The sequence below is a fragment of the Copidosoma floridanum genome, unplaced genomic scaffold (genome assembly GCF_036245765.1).
Source record: "Copidosoma floridanum isolate Cflo_tuat_1 unplaced genomic scaffold, Cflo_Japanese_pri ptg000004l, whole genome shotgun sequence".
NCBI classification, from domain to species: domain Eukaryota; kingdom Metazoa; phylum Arthropoda; class Insecta; order Hymenoptera; family Encyrtidae; genus Copidosoma; species Copidosoma floridanum.
The window spans coordinates 21,242,387-21,260,752 of record NW_028321881.1 but is presented as its reverse complement, the minus strand read 5'-3'; the positions used below and the strand labels follow the sequence as shown (position 1 = coordinate 21,260,752).

The 18,366-nt window shown below is 37.1% G+C and overlaps 1 protein-coding gene across 1 annotated transcript in view; it reads left to right on the top strand.

Annotated features, from left to right (window-relative positions):
• The first annotated feature begins 3,958 nt into the window (after window positions 1-3,958).
• The window catches only part of Hem (Nck associated protein 1 Hem), a 62,793-nt gene continuing 48,385 nt past the window's right edge, over window positions 3,959-18,366 (top strand). Inside the window, exon 1 of the mRNA XM_014349254.2 lies at window positions 3,959-5,476. Coding sequence (XP_014204740.2) covers window positions 4,172-5,476 — 1,305 coding nt within the window. The 5' untranslated portion in view covers window positions 3,959-4,171. The remainder of the gene's footprint in view (window positions 5,477-18,366) is intronic.

Below are 18,366 nucleotides of genomic sequence, written 5' to 3'. Positions count from 1 at the left end.
GGAGAAAGACGGAGAGCAGTAGTGACCATGCGGTAGTGAGGGTCCCCACACACACTCCCCTTCCAGTTACGACGCCGAAATGGCCGGATGTAGGAGTGGTGGCGATATGTAAGAAGTACGCGGTAACGTGTGTATGACGTGCGAGATGTGGTGTATTAACAGAAGGCAAGATAGGGGAGAAAGAAGTTGATAGTTGATAAGGTCTCTGAATCCTCCACGCTCTTGTAGAGTCCTAGAGAGAGGCGAGCAGAAGCTCTAGCCACAACCGAGACCAGAGGTCAAATCGGAGAAAGAGAGGGAGGAAGCTAGTTGCTGTCCCGAGGCGTAGAGAATACGGAGATGCTATTAGAAGGTTGCGCATGTTCAAATTTACGGGGTCACCAATATGGGATATGATGTGTATGTAGCCTATGAATCGGCTTGAGTTGGCAGTCCCATGGCTGCAGTGTCCAGGAGTTGAGGAGGAAGGTGAAGTAATTAAACGCTTGTTAACATTAACAAGAAAATGTTTAATATTCACTGGTAAGAAAGGGCTTCTCAAGGAAGCTACAAAATGTGTGATCGCAATGACGGTCAAGATTTCTCTGCTCGCGCAGCGGCCTGCACAGCGAGCAGAGACGCTGGAGAAAGAGAAGCGGAGGAAGGCTAAAGGGCCTACTCTTTTACCGACGGTTGCGCAGCAGGGTCGTGTCCCCACACTATCACCCAATGACCCGGGGCGCTAACGGGTCTCTCTATTAAATAATTAAATATTAATTAACAGCACAAGCACCTATCACCTGATGACCGTTGTGCTATTATTTAATAATATATATCGTTTAATAAAGCGACCAGAAAGCACCCTAGGTCATCGGGTGATAGGCACTTGTATTAATAATTAATACTTTATTATTCAATAAAGCGACCAGTAAGTGCCCTGGGATATCGGGTTATAGGCGCTTGTGTTGATAATTATTACTTTATTATTTATTAGAGAGGCCAGTAAGCACCCCGGGTCACTAGGTGATAGGCGCTTGTGTTAATAATTAATACTTTATTATTTCACAGAGTTGCCAGTAAGCACCCCGGGTTATTGGGTGATAGGCACTTGTATTATTAATATTACAATTTTTAATTTCCGCGTGTCTTTGGCAATGCCCCTTTACTGCTGTGCTGTCTGCTTGACGGAACATTCTCCCTAGATCGTATAGCTATTTGAGAACCGCTGGGTATGCTCGTGCTTACCCAAGGATAGGAGGGTAGCACGGGGTGCAAGAAGCTTGAACACACTTCGCTCTGTTAAACGTAAGGGTTTATTTATTTATTAAGTACAGAAATGAGTGTGTTGCTAGATCAAGCCAAAACCGGACTGACTTGCTGCCCTTGCTGGTAGAGGAGTTGCCAGCTTAACTAGCGGCATATCCATAGAGATATTATAGATAGAGTAGGCAAGCCACCGATTCTTCTGTAAGTGGCAGCGTTAACACCATAAAAAGAGATGCAACATTGAGCCACTTTTCTATCTTCCTCTCTCTGTGCTCGCTGCTGATTGGCTACAGATGTTTTACGTATATGTGGGCATAGGCAATCAGTAGCGACCACAGAGAGAGATAGAAAGGTGGCTCAATGTTGCATCTCTTTTTAATGTGTCAACGCTTGCACTTCCAGGCTTGCCTACTCCATCTATAATACATCTATGGGCATATCCCGAGCCTCGATTAGCCGTTCGGTGGCGCCATCTAATGAGTACTGAAGATGTCGCCGATGTCGCGTGCAACGAGAGATTGCTTGCGCTTGCTCAGCGTTGGGTTAGGCGGATTCAATATTGGAACTTTTTCCCTAGATCGTATATATAGCTATACGATCTAGGGGGAATGTTCTGTCGAGCAGACAGCACAGCAGTGAAGGGGCATTGCCTAAAACACGCGGTAATATTATAACACAAGTGCCTATCACCCAATTACCCAGGGCGCTAACTGGCCACTCTGTTAAATAAATCATTTTTAATACCACAAGCGCCTTCCACTCAGTGACTTATGGCACTTACTGGCCACTCTGTTAAATAAATTATTTTTAATAACACTAGTGCCTTTCACCCAATGACCCGGGGCACTAACTGGCCACTCTTTTAACTAAATAATTATTAATAACATAAGCACTTATCATTGTATAACCTGGGGCGCTAATTGCAAATCTAGTAAATAAATAATTCATAATAAATATGTCAAGCACCTTTTTCCTGATGATCCAGGACACTTATTTGCAACACTATTAAATAATAAAAAGTTGATCGATAACATATGTAAACAAATCACAATTTTAATTGCCTATCTAGTACGACAAAGATCTTTTTAAATGGCGCTCTTGTAATACCTTGATAATTTATTATTCAATAGTAGCCAGTAAGCGCCCCAGGTTATGAGGTAATAGGCACTTGTGTTATTAATAATTATTTATTTAACAGTGTGGCCAGTTAGCGCCCTGGGTCATTGGGTGATAGGCACTTGTGTTATTAATATTACAATTTTGAATTTCCGCGTGTCTTTGGCAATGCCCCTTCACTGCTGCGCTGTCTGCTTGACGGAACATTCTTCCTAGATCGTATAGCTATATATACGATCTAGGGAAAAAGTTTCGATATTGAAACCGCCTAACCCAACGCTGCGCTTGCTTGGCTGTGAAGTCGGAGCTGCCACAGCTATCTATACGATCTAGGGAAAAAGTTCCGATATTGAATCCGCCTAACCCAACGCTGTTTACTGCTGGCGGGATTGCGGATCACATCAGCAGTAAATCGACAGTAGTGCCCCTAACCACGCAACGTTGTCACGTCTTACATATGTTACTGCTGGCGGCGATTGCGGATTACACACCCGTGCACAGTGTGTCTGCGCATATGCTTGAGATTTTCACTGCGTAGGCCTTTAGACCACTTAATTACTATTAGCGGCATAGACTTATAAGAAATAGACTGCTCGTTTTTGTGTACAGCGCTTAAGCACAAGTATAAAGAGACACAACATCGAACGCGGGTATCTGTCTCTCTTGCATGTTGCTAACGGCGGGGAGGCTGCATTAGCGGTAAAAGTGTAGTTTACGACTCCCTCTGAGAAGTTAGCCGCGATTGTAACAGTGCTGCCAACTAAGCGTAGCGCGCTAAATTCAAGAAGTAAGTGGCGGGATATTTGAATTTGTAGAACCTGTAGTATTACGTTTTAATTATTTGATTAACAATAACCCTCAAGTGCAAACAAATCACGTAATCTCACCATTTTATTAAAAAAAACACGAATTTTGGCACACGAAGTAGTCTCGACGCATACGTTAGCACAGCGAACAAACAACGAATGACAAGTTGAAACTTGAAAGCTCAACAGCGGTGAATAGCAAATAGAACACATGATCGCGACAGTATTTTGCGGGATAGTCAAAATTAAAAAAAAAAAAGAACTTGAAATTTTCCACAGTAATGGCTCGCTCGCTCGCTTCGCTCGCTCCCTCGCGCTGAAAATAATAACCATCCCTATACAGTACCCACAGTATAATTACTGACCGCATAAGTGTAAAATTCAAAAGTAAATAATAAATAAAATTATCCACAGTAATGGCTCGCTCGCTCGCTTCGCTTGCTCCCTCGCGCTGAAAATAATAACCATCCCTATACAGTACCCACAGTATAATTACTGACCGCATATGTATCGGAAACATTGAACAAAATTTCAAATTTTGAATTACCCGCCATCCATACATAGCATGATTGTAAATATTTTTTCAAATTTAAGGTTGGTACTATAGTTATAGTGGTTCACTCGGAGCCAACTTCTCGGAGGGAGTCGTAAACTACACATCCGCCGCATTAGCTAGACTTAGTTTATTTACCCCCACTGTTAGCAACGAGTGAGAGAGAGAAATATCCACGTTCGATGTTGTTTCTCTTTCTACTTGTGCTTTAGCGCCGTTCATAAGAACGAGCAGTCTATTTCTCATATGTCTACGACTAGTCGAGGATCATATATATACATATTCATTCATTTTAATAAACTAAGTAGAACTTATTTTAGAATCTGATAATACTCCTATTAAAATATCGTGGTCATCAAACAGTGGTATAAAATAAGCGTTTTGCAAATTTACGTGGACATCATTTGGTGGTGGTTACATGTATTTTCGTCTGGCTTGATGCGAGTAAAAAATGTATGTTGAAATGACTGGACGTCCAACAAATCAACAGTCTCAGCAGCAGCCGAGCCAGCAGAAGCTAGCAGAGAAACTGATGATATTGAACGATCGAGGTCATGGAATGCTCACGCGTATTTATAATATCAAGAAGGCTTGTGGAGATGCCAAGTCAAAGCCGGGTTTTCTTAGTGACAAGAGTCTTGAGTCCTCTATCAAGACGATTGTACGCAAGTTCCCAAATATAGACGTCAAGGGACTTACAAGTATTAGTAATTTGCGCAACGAGATTATAAAATCGCTATCGCTTTATTATTATACATTTGTTGACCTGCTTGATTTCCGCGATAACGTGTGTGAGCTGCTGACGAGCATGGATGCGGTGGGCGTCCATCTCGATATTGCAGTTAATTTTGAACTGACCAAACATTATCTTGATCTGGTGTCGAATTACGTTAGCTTGATGGTGCTGTTGTCTCGAGTTGAAGACCGCAAGGCTGTGCTAGGGCTCTTTAACGCTGCCCATGAGCTTGTTCACGGCCAGTCAGATCCGAGCTTTCCCCGACTTGGCCAACTGATAGTCGAATACGATGTGCCACTACGTCGACTTGCTGAGGAGTTTGTACCTCATGGTAGACTTCTAAGGGCAGGCCTGCTCTCGCTCTGGGCTATCTACCCAGGGCGCAATGCTTCAGCTGATACCTGGAGGACAGACCAACGATTAAGCCTAGTTGGCAGCCCAAGTCAATTGCTGAAGGCTGCTGTAACTGACACTATGTCTTGTGAGTGCCTCAGTATAGAGCGCCTTGAGCAGTGGATAATATTTGGATTTTCGCTGTGTCATGGATTGCTTACCCAAGATCAACCAAGTAAACTCTGGACAAGTGCGCTTGAATCTCGCTGGGTGCTCGCTCTCTTCCGTGATGAGTGCATTTACATTCACCACTACTTGCAAACTTTTTTTGAGGGTATCAAGGGTTGTGGCAAACGTGTTTCTGAGCTGAAAGAGTGTTACACCCAAGCTTTACATAAGGCTAGCTACAAGCACCGTGAACGCCGGAAATTTCTAAGAACAGCTCTTAAAGAGTTGGGCCTTATACTCACTGATCAGCCAGGTCTACTTGGGCCCAAAGTTCTTCTTGTCCTTATGGGCCTTAGCCATGCTCGTGACGAAATTTTCTGGTTGCTTAGGCATGCTGACAATCCCCCTGTGCAGGGCAAAGCTAAGGGGCGTGGTGGTGAAGACCTTGTAGATAGGCAGCTGCCTGAGTTACTCTTCCATTGTGAGGAACTGAGGGCTCTTGTCAAAAAATATTCTCAAGTAAGCACTATCTATTTATGCTTAATCTTTTACCAGTGCTATAAGAACACTTTTTAATTTTTATCAAGTAATCAATATATTATTTAATTCTGTTATGCCTTGTACAATACCAAACTACTACACCTCAGTCAAAAATTATAAGCTATTATTTTAACTATAAATTATAGCTGTATTTAGAACAATAAACGGAAAAAAATTTCATCAGTGACATTTTTTTGTTTCTTCGTTTATTGTTTCAAAATACTTGAACCCCCCACTTTTAGTGTTATTATACGGACAATATCATCTTATATGGCTGATATACCTTACAAAAAAAAAAGATTATTGAATAAATTCTGTTAATTAAAATTCGCTAGAAATTGATAGCTGTAAACAGCTACTTTTTAAAGTTGTTATTTGTACATGATTATAGCTACTTTGTAGTCAATTATAGCTATTGTTGTAGCTGATTATAGCTGTAAATACAGCTATATTTTATAGTTAAAATAATAGTTGATAATTTTTGAATGAGACATGTTAAGGAGTATATGACCTAATTGTCGAGCCCTGTCCATACTTTCAAATGTCTGAGTTAAATTTATATAATTGAAGTTATTTTACAGTATATATATGAAGCATTCCACGTCAAGTGAAACGGTCAAAAATAGTTTAGGCCGAAATCTATGGGAATCGATAGTCCATTGTGAGAAATCATTACTCCTAATTTTTTCAGAATTTTTTACCGACACCCAAAGCCGTCAGTGACGATCACAAATTTGAAATATTTTCTAAGACCCAATTCTTTTCCAATTATTTTGCTAAGAAAAAAAAATAAAAAAAAAAAAATAAGGGCCACATTTTGTAGATTTTTTGACGTAGCATCGTTTAAAAATATTTTAAAAAAGATTTGAGGTTGTGTAACCCTTCTTTTTTAAGTGTTTAAGCTTTAATAATTTTTTTCGCCAAGTATGACACGATTTTTTTTTAATTTTTTTTTTTTTAACTTTATAACAAATTCTACTTCCAGGGTTTTTTGCGTAGTGGGCTTGAAACGGAAACAGGTGCTAGGTGGCGCTGAACATTATGGTCACCAAAATCGACGCTTTTTCGCTTGGGTTTCAAAGTTTTGCAATCAGATCCAAAACATTAGTATTCATGGAGGCTGCCGATGATGAGTGTGTAGTTAAACTTTCAGAATTCAAAATGGCTGATCCAATATGGTGGACGATTTTTGAAACATTCAAAAATAATTCAAAAAAAATCGTATCGTATTTCTCGTTTAATTCTAAGTAAAAATTGTATTGTGTACTTTTTCGATGAAATGCATGTATTCAGAGCAAAAAATTCATGAAAGTTTAATCATATGAATCCACGTCAGATTTCATATTTCGTCCATTCATCAATCCGTAAGTATAATTACAATACATTTTCATTAATACAATCAACTTTGTAGATCGCCGATATCGACATTACAATATACATACCGAATGGCATTTTTTTCCGACAGCGCATGGAAAGGGACCCTGTGACGGTCTGGGAGCTACAGTCAAACGAAGTGCTGTTCGAGCCAGTTTACAATCAAAAACATTGATATTAACAGCTTTGGAGTTGTTCAAATGGCTAAACACTACTGATAGACTGCCGGGCATAAATTCTGCATACTCTGACATTAAAGGATATGAATCAAACAAAAGAAAATTGAACAGCCGGTTCTACTCCAGTAACAGAATAAAGTCATTGCAAAATAAGCACTGTCTCATCAGCTTGGAAAACGGATTTGTGAGAGCAAAAAAATACTCTGAATCTACACGTTATGAAGATTATAAAATTCTTTGAAAGATATTAGTACATTTTTTGAATAGAAAATTTATATTCTTGAAAAGTAATCGGTTTCAATGTCTATCTGCAAGCTAAAATAAATCAACTCATTAAAAATGTATATATTTGTTAACTGTGCTCCTTGTCAGCAAACCGCAAAACACACTTTTACAAAAGTCTAACGCAAAGCATGAAACGAATTCATATTTCTAATCCATAACAACAATCAACCGGTGGCCATATTGAATCCGCCATGTTGATTTCAGATAACTTCACACTAATGTCGATATCGGCGATCTACAAAGTTAATTACATAAATGGAAACGTATCGTAATTATTCTTACGGTTTGATGAATAGACAAAATATGAAATGTGACGTGAATTCGTGTAATTAAACTTTCATGAATTTTTTGCTCTGAATACATACATTTCATCGAAAAAGTACACAATACAATTTTTACTTAGAATTAAACGAGAAATACGATACGACTTTTTTTGATTTACTTTTGAATATTTTCAAAAATTGTCCGCCATATTGGATCAGCCATTTTGAATTCCGGAAGTTTAACTACACACTAATCATCAGCAGCCTCCATGAATACTAATAAGTTTTTTATCTGATTGCAAAACTTTGAAACCCAAGCGAAAAAGCGTCGAATTTGGTGACCATAATGTTCAGTGCCATCTAGCGCCTATTCCCGTTTCAAGCCCACTACGCAAAAAATCACGGAAGTAGAATTTGTTATAAAGTTGAAAAAAAAAAAAAAATTAAAAAAAAATTGTGTCTTACTTTGCGAAAAAAATTATTTAAGCTTAAAAACTTAAAAAAAAAGGTTTACATAACCTCAAATCTTTTTTTAAATATTTTTAAACGATTCTACGTCAAAAAATCTACAAAATGTGGCCCATATTTTTATTTTTATTTTTTTTTTCTTAGCAAAATAATTGGAAAGAATTGGGTATAAGAAAAAATTTCAAATTTGTGACCGTCACTGACGGCTTTGGGTGTAGGTAAAAAGTTCTGAAAAAATTAGAGTAATGATTTCTCACAAAGGACTATCGAATCCTATAGATTTTAGCCTAAACTATTTTTTGACCGTTTCACTTGACGTGGAATTCCCCATATGTACATATATATATATAAATAAAATGCACCGTCGCCCCCAAGGGGCTTAACATGACTATTTTGACACCACATAGTGTATTTAGCCATACGTTACTTAGATATCAATAGGTGAAACACGGTAGGGTATAAATATGTAGGTTTTTTGAAGCTCAAATCCCATTCTGAAAAAAACATATTTTAATGAAAATTTTTCTTCAGAGTGGGATTTTAACCCTGACCATCAAGATCTGCAAACACATCTAAATTTTAGTTGTCCCGCGCGCCAGGTACTTTGGGTGCGCCGCGCGCCCAAAACAGGCATGCGGCGTGACCAAGAAAGTGAGTGCACGGCGTGACTGTATTCGGTGGCGCAGGGCGACCAACTTTTTTCCAGTGTGGCTAAAGTTGAAACTAAAACCTTAACTATTTCACAGGTTCAAATGAAAAGCGCAAAAATTGAGCGACATTCTATCAAGTAAAAAAAGCATTATGCGGCAATAACTGAAACTAAAATCTTATTCACGGGGCCTACCTCGAATTTTATGTCAAAATAAAGCGGAATTGCAGGATGATTTGGGGCTCAATGCATTGTTAGCCACTAATAACTCAAGACTACTGGCTAATTATAATGATAGGCATAAAACTATAAGAATCTCAATTACCCAAATAATTCCAGTAAAAAATAGTATCAAGTGCAAAAGCAAAGAAAAATACTAACGTCCATATTAACGAAGTAAAGACGACATCAAATCTGGTAACATAACCTTTATTTTGTAGTATCGAAGCAGAACGAACTGAGCTGGCCCGTAAAGTGACGTGAGTATGACGTTAGTAACCGTAAACTTAGTCTTCACTGGCTTTGTTTTATTAACTCTTATTCAAATATAGAACTATCAGTTTTAATTTCTTTTCAATGAAAAAAATTGTAAAGCTTACGATCATGATAGTTATCGTTATTTCGTTATTACTACGTCTGATGACTCAAAGTGGTTAAAAAACTCACAAACGTATGACCAATAGTTCATTGAATCCTCGAAAATTCTGTAAGTTAGTCGTTTTCTCTTACTATGAGCACTGCCGTAGTTTTTTTAACCCCCTCCAATGACTTGCATACAGCAAATGCTAAGGTAAAAACTAACTGTGAAGTAAATATTTTTTTTATCAGACCTACACTTTTTATTTTTGTGTGTCATAACTTTGTTGTCTTATTTCACAATATACCACAAATTTTTATCATGTGATTTTGTGAAACTTCTACTTGAGAAATACTGAAGAAAACAAAACTGGTTGCTAGAGTTAGTGGCTGGCCAGGGGCGAATAGGTGGTGATGAGGCTGTGACTTTACAGAAAAAAGATTTTCAGAGCAGGTCCCAACAAAAAACTATAATGTTAATTATGTATTATACAAAGTGACAATTTACAAATTTTCACCCATTTTTTTCTCGTCCTAAGCTGTGTAACGGTTCGAGAGTTGCATCTAGTAGGTAAAATTTGACAAGGTTTTTGTTGGTGCTGTTAAATTTATTGTAGGATAAACCGTATTCAAGATAAATTTTTGTTTTTACCGAAATCAAATTTTGTGGTTAGATTTGACGTAACGTAGCTGTTTTGCGTTGCTTTTTATAGCCACTGACACTATATCAAATGGATTTCATCAATAGATTAAGTCTCAAATATCGATTGAAAATTGAGTTTATTTGTATTTCCACCCTGTGTAGTGATCATCGTTCTTAGATCACTAACAAGATAACTAATGACAACTTCACTCGATTACACACGTGTTATCAATATGGTATAGCGTTGCCGACTTTATCTTCTGCTACTCTATATTTTCTATCAAGTCACTTAACCTGAACATTATTTTTTATTTCCGGTGCATCGAGTGTGCCCACGAGTTCGTTGAGAGATTTTCCGAGCTGGTGATTTATAACGTAGCCAGCTCCCTTTGTAAAATCTCTACTTGCGTGTTAAAGACTCGTTATACTCGTCAATTTTGCGCAACACTTTAAGCAGTAATGCTCACCATAAATTTTTTATCATAGTTTACCGCGTGGTAAGCTTAGATAATGGTCTGCCGAATCGAGCTTGTGAATAAATTTACTTGCATGCTTATGATTTATTATCCTTGTCACTTTTTCTCAAGACATACAGCAGTGTTGCTCACAAAAATTGTTTTATCAAAGTTTACCGCGTGGTAAACTTAGATAATAGGCTGCCGATTCGAGCTTGTGAGGAAATTCCCTTACGTTTTTATAATTTTTTGTCCTTGATAAACTTTCGCCAAATACATTGATGGGTGTTGTTTATGATAAAAAAAAATATTTTATCATAGTTTATCGCGTGGTGATTTATAACGTAGCCAGCTTCCTTTGTGAAATCTCAACTGAACCCCTCCACCGTCTTCAGTTACTCATGATTTACAAGCTCGATTCGGCAAACTATTATCTAAGTTTACCTTGCAGTAAACATTGATTAAATATTTATGGTGAGCAACACCGCCTAAAGTCTTGTAGTAAAAATCAAAAGTATAACAATTCATAGGCACCCAAGTAGAGTTCTTTACATACTCATTTGGCAAGCTAACATCATAGTTTATCATGCGGTAATTTTTGATAAATTATTTTCTTTATCATAAACAACACCCATTAAAGTATTTGGCAAAATTTTATAATTTCATCATAGTTTACCACGCGGGAAACTATGATAAAATATTTTTTTTTATCATAAACTACACCCATCAATGTATTTGGCGAAAGAATGTCAAGGACAAAAAATTATAAAAACGCAATGGAATTTCCTCACAAGCTCGAATCGGCAGACAATTATCCAAGTTTACCGCACGGTAAACATTGATTAAATATTTTTTGTAAGCAATACCACTGTAAGTCTTGGACAAAAAAATGACAAAGAATAAGAAATCATATACAAGCCAACAGATTTATTCACAAGCTCGATTCGGTGTACCATCATCTAAGTTTACCACACGGTAAACAATGATAAAATATTTATGGTGAGTAACTCATCTAAAAGTCTTGCGCAAAAAAATGACCAACATAAGAGTTAATAAACACGCGAGAATTTTTTTTCACTAGCTCGAATTGGCTGAACATTATCTAAGTTTACCACGTGGTAAAATTTGATAAAGCAATTTTTGTAAGCAACACCGCTGTATGTCTTGGAAAAAAAGTGACAAGGATAATAAATCATGTATATGCAAGTAGATTTATTTAGAAGCTCGATTCGGCAGACCATTATCTAAGTTTACTACGCGGTAAACTCTGATAAAATTTTTCTGGCGAGTAACTCTTCTAAAAGTCTTGCGCAAAAAAATGACCAACATAAGACTTAATAAACACGCGAGTATATTTCCTCACAAGCTCGATTCGGCAGACCATTATCCAAGTTTACCACGCGGTGAACTTTGATAAAACAATTCTGGTGATCAACAGCCCTATAAGTCTTAGGAGGAAATTCGCGAAGAAAACGAAATCATAAAGACGCACCTTACTGAATTTTTAGTTTTATTTTTTTTTGCAGGAAGAAAGCAAGAAAAATAAAATAAAAAAACAAAGTTAAAGTTCATGTCTTGCGTGCCATAGCTGAGTGTGTTATACGCTCTGTTGATCTTTAGTTTTTTTTTTTTATTTAAAAAAATTAATTGTTTTTCATCTTTTTTTAGTAACTTAAGACACGATGGTGGTGTTCTTCCTCGCACACGCCAGGTTTGAATATTAAAGGCTCGGGGTTTCAAAGGGTTTGATTTATATAAGCTCGAGAGTTACGCAAGAAAAACCCATGTTCTGAGAAAATCTCCACTCTGTAGAACTTAAACATTTATCTTTACTTTATCACCTTGATATAATTATGATTATTATGATTATCAAGACTAATAATTAGGAGAATTAAGCTGAAAATATTAATTATTCATTTCTCAGGAACGCGTCCTATTGTGAAATTTGCAATTGTTCCTTTTTAAATCAAAGATTCATGGATTCATTTATTTAACTCTTTTTGACGAAGAATATTAATACACATTCAAATTTTTGTTTTGTTTTTTGTTACACCATAGTGAATTTAGCTGCCAATGATATTTTCATTGCATAAAAATAATAGTTATAGATGTATCACCATTACAACCTTTTTTTCGTGAAACTTTACTTTTTAAGAAAAGTTTCACTAGATTCATAACAATAATTATAACGTAAAAAATGGATAACGTTAATCCGGATAGACTACAGGGAGTAGTCGACGGTGATCATCTTGATCAAATAGTTCCTGAAGATGAGGTTGATCAAAGAGTTCCGGAAAATAACGACAACTACCAGCAAATGACACGCCAAGAAAGAGAAGCAGCAATCATACGTTGTATTTATGAAACACGTGTGAATGGACAGAATAATTATATGGCAGCGATGCGCATGTATCGTGAATTACTTCCAAGAGATTACTGACCTACTCATCCTACATTTAGGAAGTAATATTTATTACTTTTTACAGTTATTTAAATTTATTTAACACACTTTTATTTTTTTAATCTACACGTGTTAGGTAATATACTTTATTCAGAAAGGTAGAATTAAGGAGGCTTGGGCGATTTTGAATTAAATGCTGGCTAGGTCTGAAATTCAGAGATTATATAGATAAAGTTTGCTAGATTTTTTTAGGAAAACAAAATAGGTAGGTCAACACATTTATTTTCGAGAAAACCGCTTGTGAAAATTCGTCATTTTAACACGCAACCTTACGGAACCCGAAATTCAATAGACTACCGTACCGCAATAAAAAGCTGTGGGCCCACACATTAAATTGGTACATGAACTTAAAAGTATAAAGAATCTATTATTTAAAAAAAAGAATAGGATCAACACGTTAAATTTTGAGAAAATAGCGAGGAAAACATCGAACATCAGAATTGTTTTGTTCAGGTACTTTAAGTGCGCATGCGCTGTACATTCATAAACATACAAGCATGAAAATAGAAGTCTTACACAAGTATAGGTATATAATAGCAGATGAGAGCAAGAGAGTACAGTGTTGTCAGCTTTATCGTGACAGGGCCGTCATCTTTACACAAGGTACCTCGGGAAAACTAATAAATTTTTTAATATCGATTTTCTCAATGACTTTTCCGCGTCTTATTGCTATTTTGTTCACACATGTGTATAATCAAAATGATTATAAAAAAAATATTACAAAGAATCATTTGTATGACAAGTACCCCACAGGGGCCCCTCAATAGATACGACACCAAACGCCCAAGCCCCCTTAAGGTATTAATTAATTAGGTATGCTTAATTATCGTATTTTTAATAAAATTCTTAGCATTTTGAGAAGATACGAGGCTAACAGAGGAGTGAGACTGCCACCAGCACAAAGACGAAGACCTGTTAGAGATCGTTTAAGAAATATTATTGAAGAACGCTATGGACGCCAAGAAGTTCAAAGTGCCCGTGCGGTTGCGAGACAACTGGGTAAATAAAATTTTTTCATTCTGTATATTCAGATGAAGAATGTTGTATTCCAAAAATTTTTTAAAAACTATTACAGACATTAAATAAACAAATTCACATCATATTGGGGTTGAAAGTTTTCATCTCATCAATAGTTAGGTGCCTGATTCTACCTTATTTACGCGTACGAAAATTTCAGTCGATTCCGAGCCCTTGTGGTACGAGCACTCGATGTACTTGTACAGACACAAATAGGTCACTTTCATATGCTATTTGACGGTAGTAGATTTTTTATGAGAGTAAAAGTTTATGTTTTGTCTACAAGTTGTGAGAGCACTTGAAAGCGAGAAATGTTAGTTCCCGTACTGTCTGTTCCCAGCCTCATTAATTCAATGTCTGTTCTTTTTTTTTTCATCTGTGTATGTGTGTGTGTGTATGCGCACACGTTGGAAAAAAAATCAGCCAGTGCTTATATATGTCACTTATGCTGATTATAAACACTACTTTGTGCTACTATTGCAGTGTAGTACAGTCCATACTGTGAACACACGAAATTAGTTGCTGTGAGCGCTTAGCTCAAATCAAATATTTAGATTGCATAGAAAATTGTAAAAAAAATGTATTTTATCAAAGAAATCATTATTACTTGCAGGTGAGAATCGTGAAACTGTACGACAGTTGCTACGTGAAAGGAGGTATCCGTACAAGTTTTCAAAAGTTCAGAAACTTCATGCAGGTGATCCACAAAGACGACTTTTGTATGGTCGATGGATGCTACACCAATTAAGACGAAACCCTCAGTTTTCTCGATACGTCTGTTACACAAATGAATCTACGTTCACACAAGCGGGAATTTTGAACGCTCAAAATATGAGAAGCTGGTCAATAAAAGGTCAAAATCCACACAGAGTCGTCGAAGTAGAAAATCAAAGAAGATGGAAAGTAGTAGTGTGGGCTGGTATTCTTGGAGATCAAATTTTGGGGCCATGTATATTTAATGGAAACTTGAATGGTGCACTGTACAGTGATTTTTTACAAAATACACTTCCAGAACTAATAGAAGACAACCCCATCCCGATGCGCAGAATATGGTGGCAGCAGGATGGTGCACCAGCACACAATGCTGCAGCATCGACTGCACTATTAAATCATATGTTTCCGAGACGATGGATCGGAACAAATGGTACCCAATTATGGCCCCCAAGGTCTCCAGACCTAACTCCTCTTGATTTTTGGTTGTGGGGCGTTTTAAAAGACAGGTATAAATCTGTGGCTTCCCGTACTAACCGATTAGGTCGCATTTTTTTAAAAATTGACCTAAGACCGGAATTTATATCCTTTTTGGGTGTACTTTAATGTTAAACAACTTTTGGAATACATATATACGTGTACACACGTCGAGTCGAGTTTAGCAGCTTGATGGGGGCAGGGCGAGGAAACAGGAGGTGTAGGATGCACGTCTCCAGCAGACCTTCGTTTTCTCTCTCTCTCTCTTTCTCTCAGCATCGGATGTTTTATTGACAAATAGATCGCTTTATCTCTCCCTTCATCCTTCGTGTGTATGTGTGTGTGTGTATACATATATACCCTCTCTTTTTTTCATTTTTTATTTAAATTTTTTTCCGAGTCCAACTATCAACCATTGTTACAAGTTACCGTCGTCGCTGTACACACACAAACACCACCGTACGTGCCATATTTCAGGTGAAATCCCACTTGTACCTGTACAGTGATATCCTCTTCCCTTGTACCCACCCTGTAGCATCAACTCTGCTAATGGATTCGATCGTTGATCTTTCTTTTTTTTTTATACATTTTTCATATTTTGCTTTTCTCGAGCACAAACTCTCCGTCTACTGAACTTTCTCCCAAAAAACCTGTTTCTCGCGTCGAACATTCGCCCCCCCCCCGCCGCTATTTGGGTGTGACAAATTGTTGTCGACTTAGCTCACAGGGTGGAAAGCGCCAATGCATCGGTGAAAAATCACACTTTGAGCCAAAAATGGTGCAACATGAAAAAGTTTTTACTTTTCGAGTCGAGAGAGAGGGAGTGTCTGCTTTGTATACACACTCCATGTATACATATACAGAACTGGACGATAAATCATATCAATGTTGAATTTTCAAATGCTTTATTCTTTATCTCTCGTCGCCCGTACGCCCGTCGTCGTCGTCGTCGCTTTGAAAGATGCTTCATTACTTGTGAGATCTTTCCAAAGTGCCTTTGATGAATTAAACGGGAGCTCGGAAATGTATGTAGTTGATAATGTTAATTTTTTTATTCCACTCCAAGTACGGGAATTTTTTTTCATACATGTTTCTGTCCGATTTATATACTTTAATTACCTTTCCAGCTTTTTTATTTAATATTGACACGCCTGTTCGTCGATGGCTCGTCTCACCACATTCGTTTGTTTCTACTTGGGTGCTTTGATCTTCTTCATCGAACGTGTTTCTACTCACGTTGATTTATTCTACTTCGAACTGTCTGTTTCTACTTGCGTTGACTTGTACTACTAAAACTCTATGTACTTACGTGACTCGTCTGTTTCCATTTACGTTAACTGTTTCTACTCAACTCGTTTGTGCAGATATATGCTTCTTAACACGATGATGCATGCCGACAGTGTACTTCTTATCACGATAAAGATGCTCAAATAAACTTAAAGCTTAAATCACCATATTTTTGAATGCGCTGATTATAAATAAGACCATTAAAATTCTCGTAAGTGGTCTTAAAGGGAATTTTCGGACTACTTATTAGTAATCAAATATGTGCCATGTTCCTGGACATACCGAATAAGTCCAAGGTCAGCACATAGCAAGAAAATAGATTGCGTTTTATCACCAGTGCATAATTATATAGCTTTATCCTAGTACTTAACGTTAGGTACAGCAAGAAAAACGTAGTCCTTATGCTATCTAAAGTAGCTCTTCAATCTTTCAAGCCATTTATCTCGAAAATAAAAAAAGTACACCCAATCGGTTAGTCTGGGAAGCCACAGAATTGATAAGACTAACGAAAAGGCTTATAATAATGTATTTACAAAAAGTATATAAATTGTGACAATTTTATTATCATTTTCAGATGTTATAAAGAACCACCTACTACAAGGAAGAATATGGTGGAAAGAATAATTCGTGAATGTCAAGCAATTACTCGTCGAGAAATTCGAAATGCGCGACAGCACATAACAAGAAGGTTGGAATGTCTTATAGAGAAAAATGGAAGACACGTTGAACCATTTTTATAGAAATTTGTTGTCTTACGAATATTCGTTTAGTGTTTTTTATTGGCAGGTTGCAAGTCGATGTTATAGCAGTGGTCTGGCACCATAACACTAATTATTTCAATTCGTTATATTATAGAAAAGAGGGATTTGATTTGCCAGTGGCGGCTACATTAGCTATTTTGTTTCCATAAAACTTACCATGGAATATGGACCCAAAGTACGGGCTGCACTTGACTAACACATAGTCAATGTATGTCGAAATCTCCGGGAAATCGGCACTTAAACTAAACCTAGATTCCCGTGCTATTAACATCGCCCAGGACCAAAATTAAATGCTCTGTGAGGGCTCATTCTCTTTGTCTAGGTCCCCACTATACGTTTTGACTCTCGGGACCCCACTTTTTTTAGCCCTGAAAAAAGTTACAGCAAGAATACCGAAGGCGAAAAATATGTAAAATTTTTTGAAAATTAGAGCCTCTTTCTTTCGGCTATGACTTAGCTCTGGATTTACTTACAATATCAGCTCAAAAAGCAATCGATAGCGCTTGGAATAAGCTTAAATTTGAGCCCTGATAGAGTTGAAAAAGTCAAACTGGTCGAATGCTACGAGTAAATTAACAGAGAACATGCGGTTTTTTGTACTATTTTACGGAACAATTTGTGCTGTTGTTCAGCTCATCATTTAGTTCAAGCATTTGCTCAAGAAGCAATCGAAAGTGCTTAAAAGTAGCTTTAATTTAAGCCCTGATAAAACAAAAAATATTCATATGGTTAAAAGATACGGGTCGATTAATCAGTAACAGTCAACTTTTTGATCTATTTTAGGGGACTATTTTTGCTATAGCTCATCTCCCGATAAAGTTAGAGCATTCGTTCAAAAAGTAATAGAAAGTGCTTGAAATTAAATTAAATTTGAGCTCTTATAGAGTAAAAAATGGTTATCTGGTCGAATGCCATCGAGCGATTTAATCGCGAATCCAGATTGCGCTGATTTCATTGACCTAAAAACGCACCAAGATTTTTCATCATTTTGGAACCTAAACTTCAATCGCTCGTAACATTCGTCCTGATTAACATTTTAGACTCATCTGGAGCTTAAATTAAAGCTTATTTTAAGCGCTATCGATTGCTTTTTGAGCTGATATTGTAAGTAAATCTAGAGCTAAGTTATAGCTGAAAGAGTGAGACTCTAATTTTCAAAAAATTTTACATATTTTTCACCTTCGGTATTCTTGCTGTAACTTTTTTCAGGGCTAAAAAAAGTGGGGTCCCGAGAGTCAAAGCGTATAGTGGGGACCTAGACGA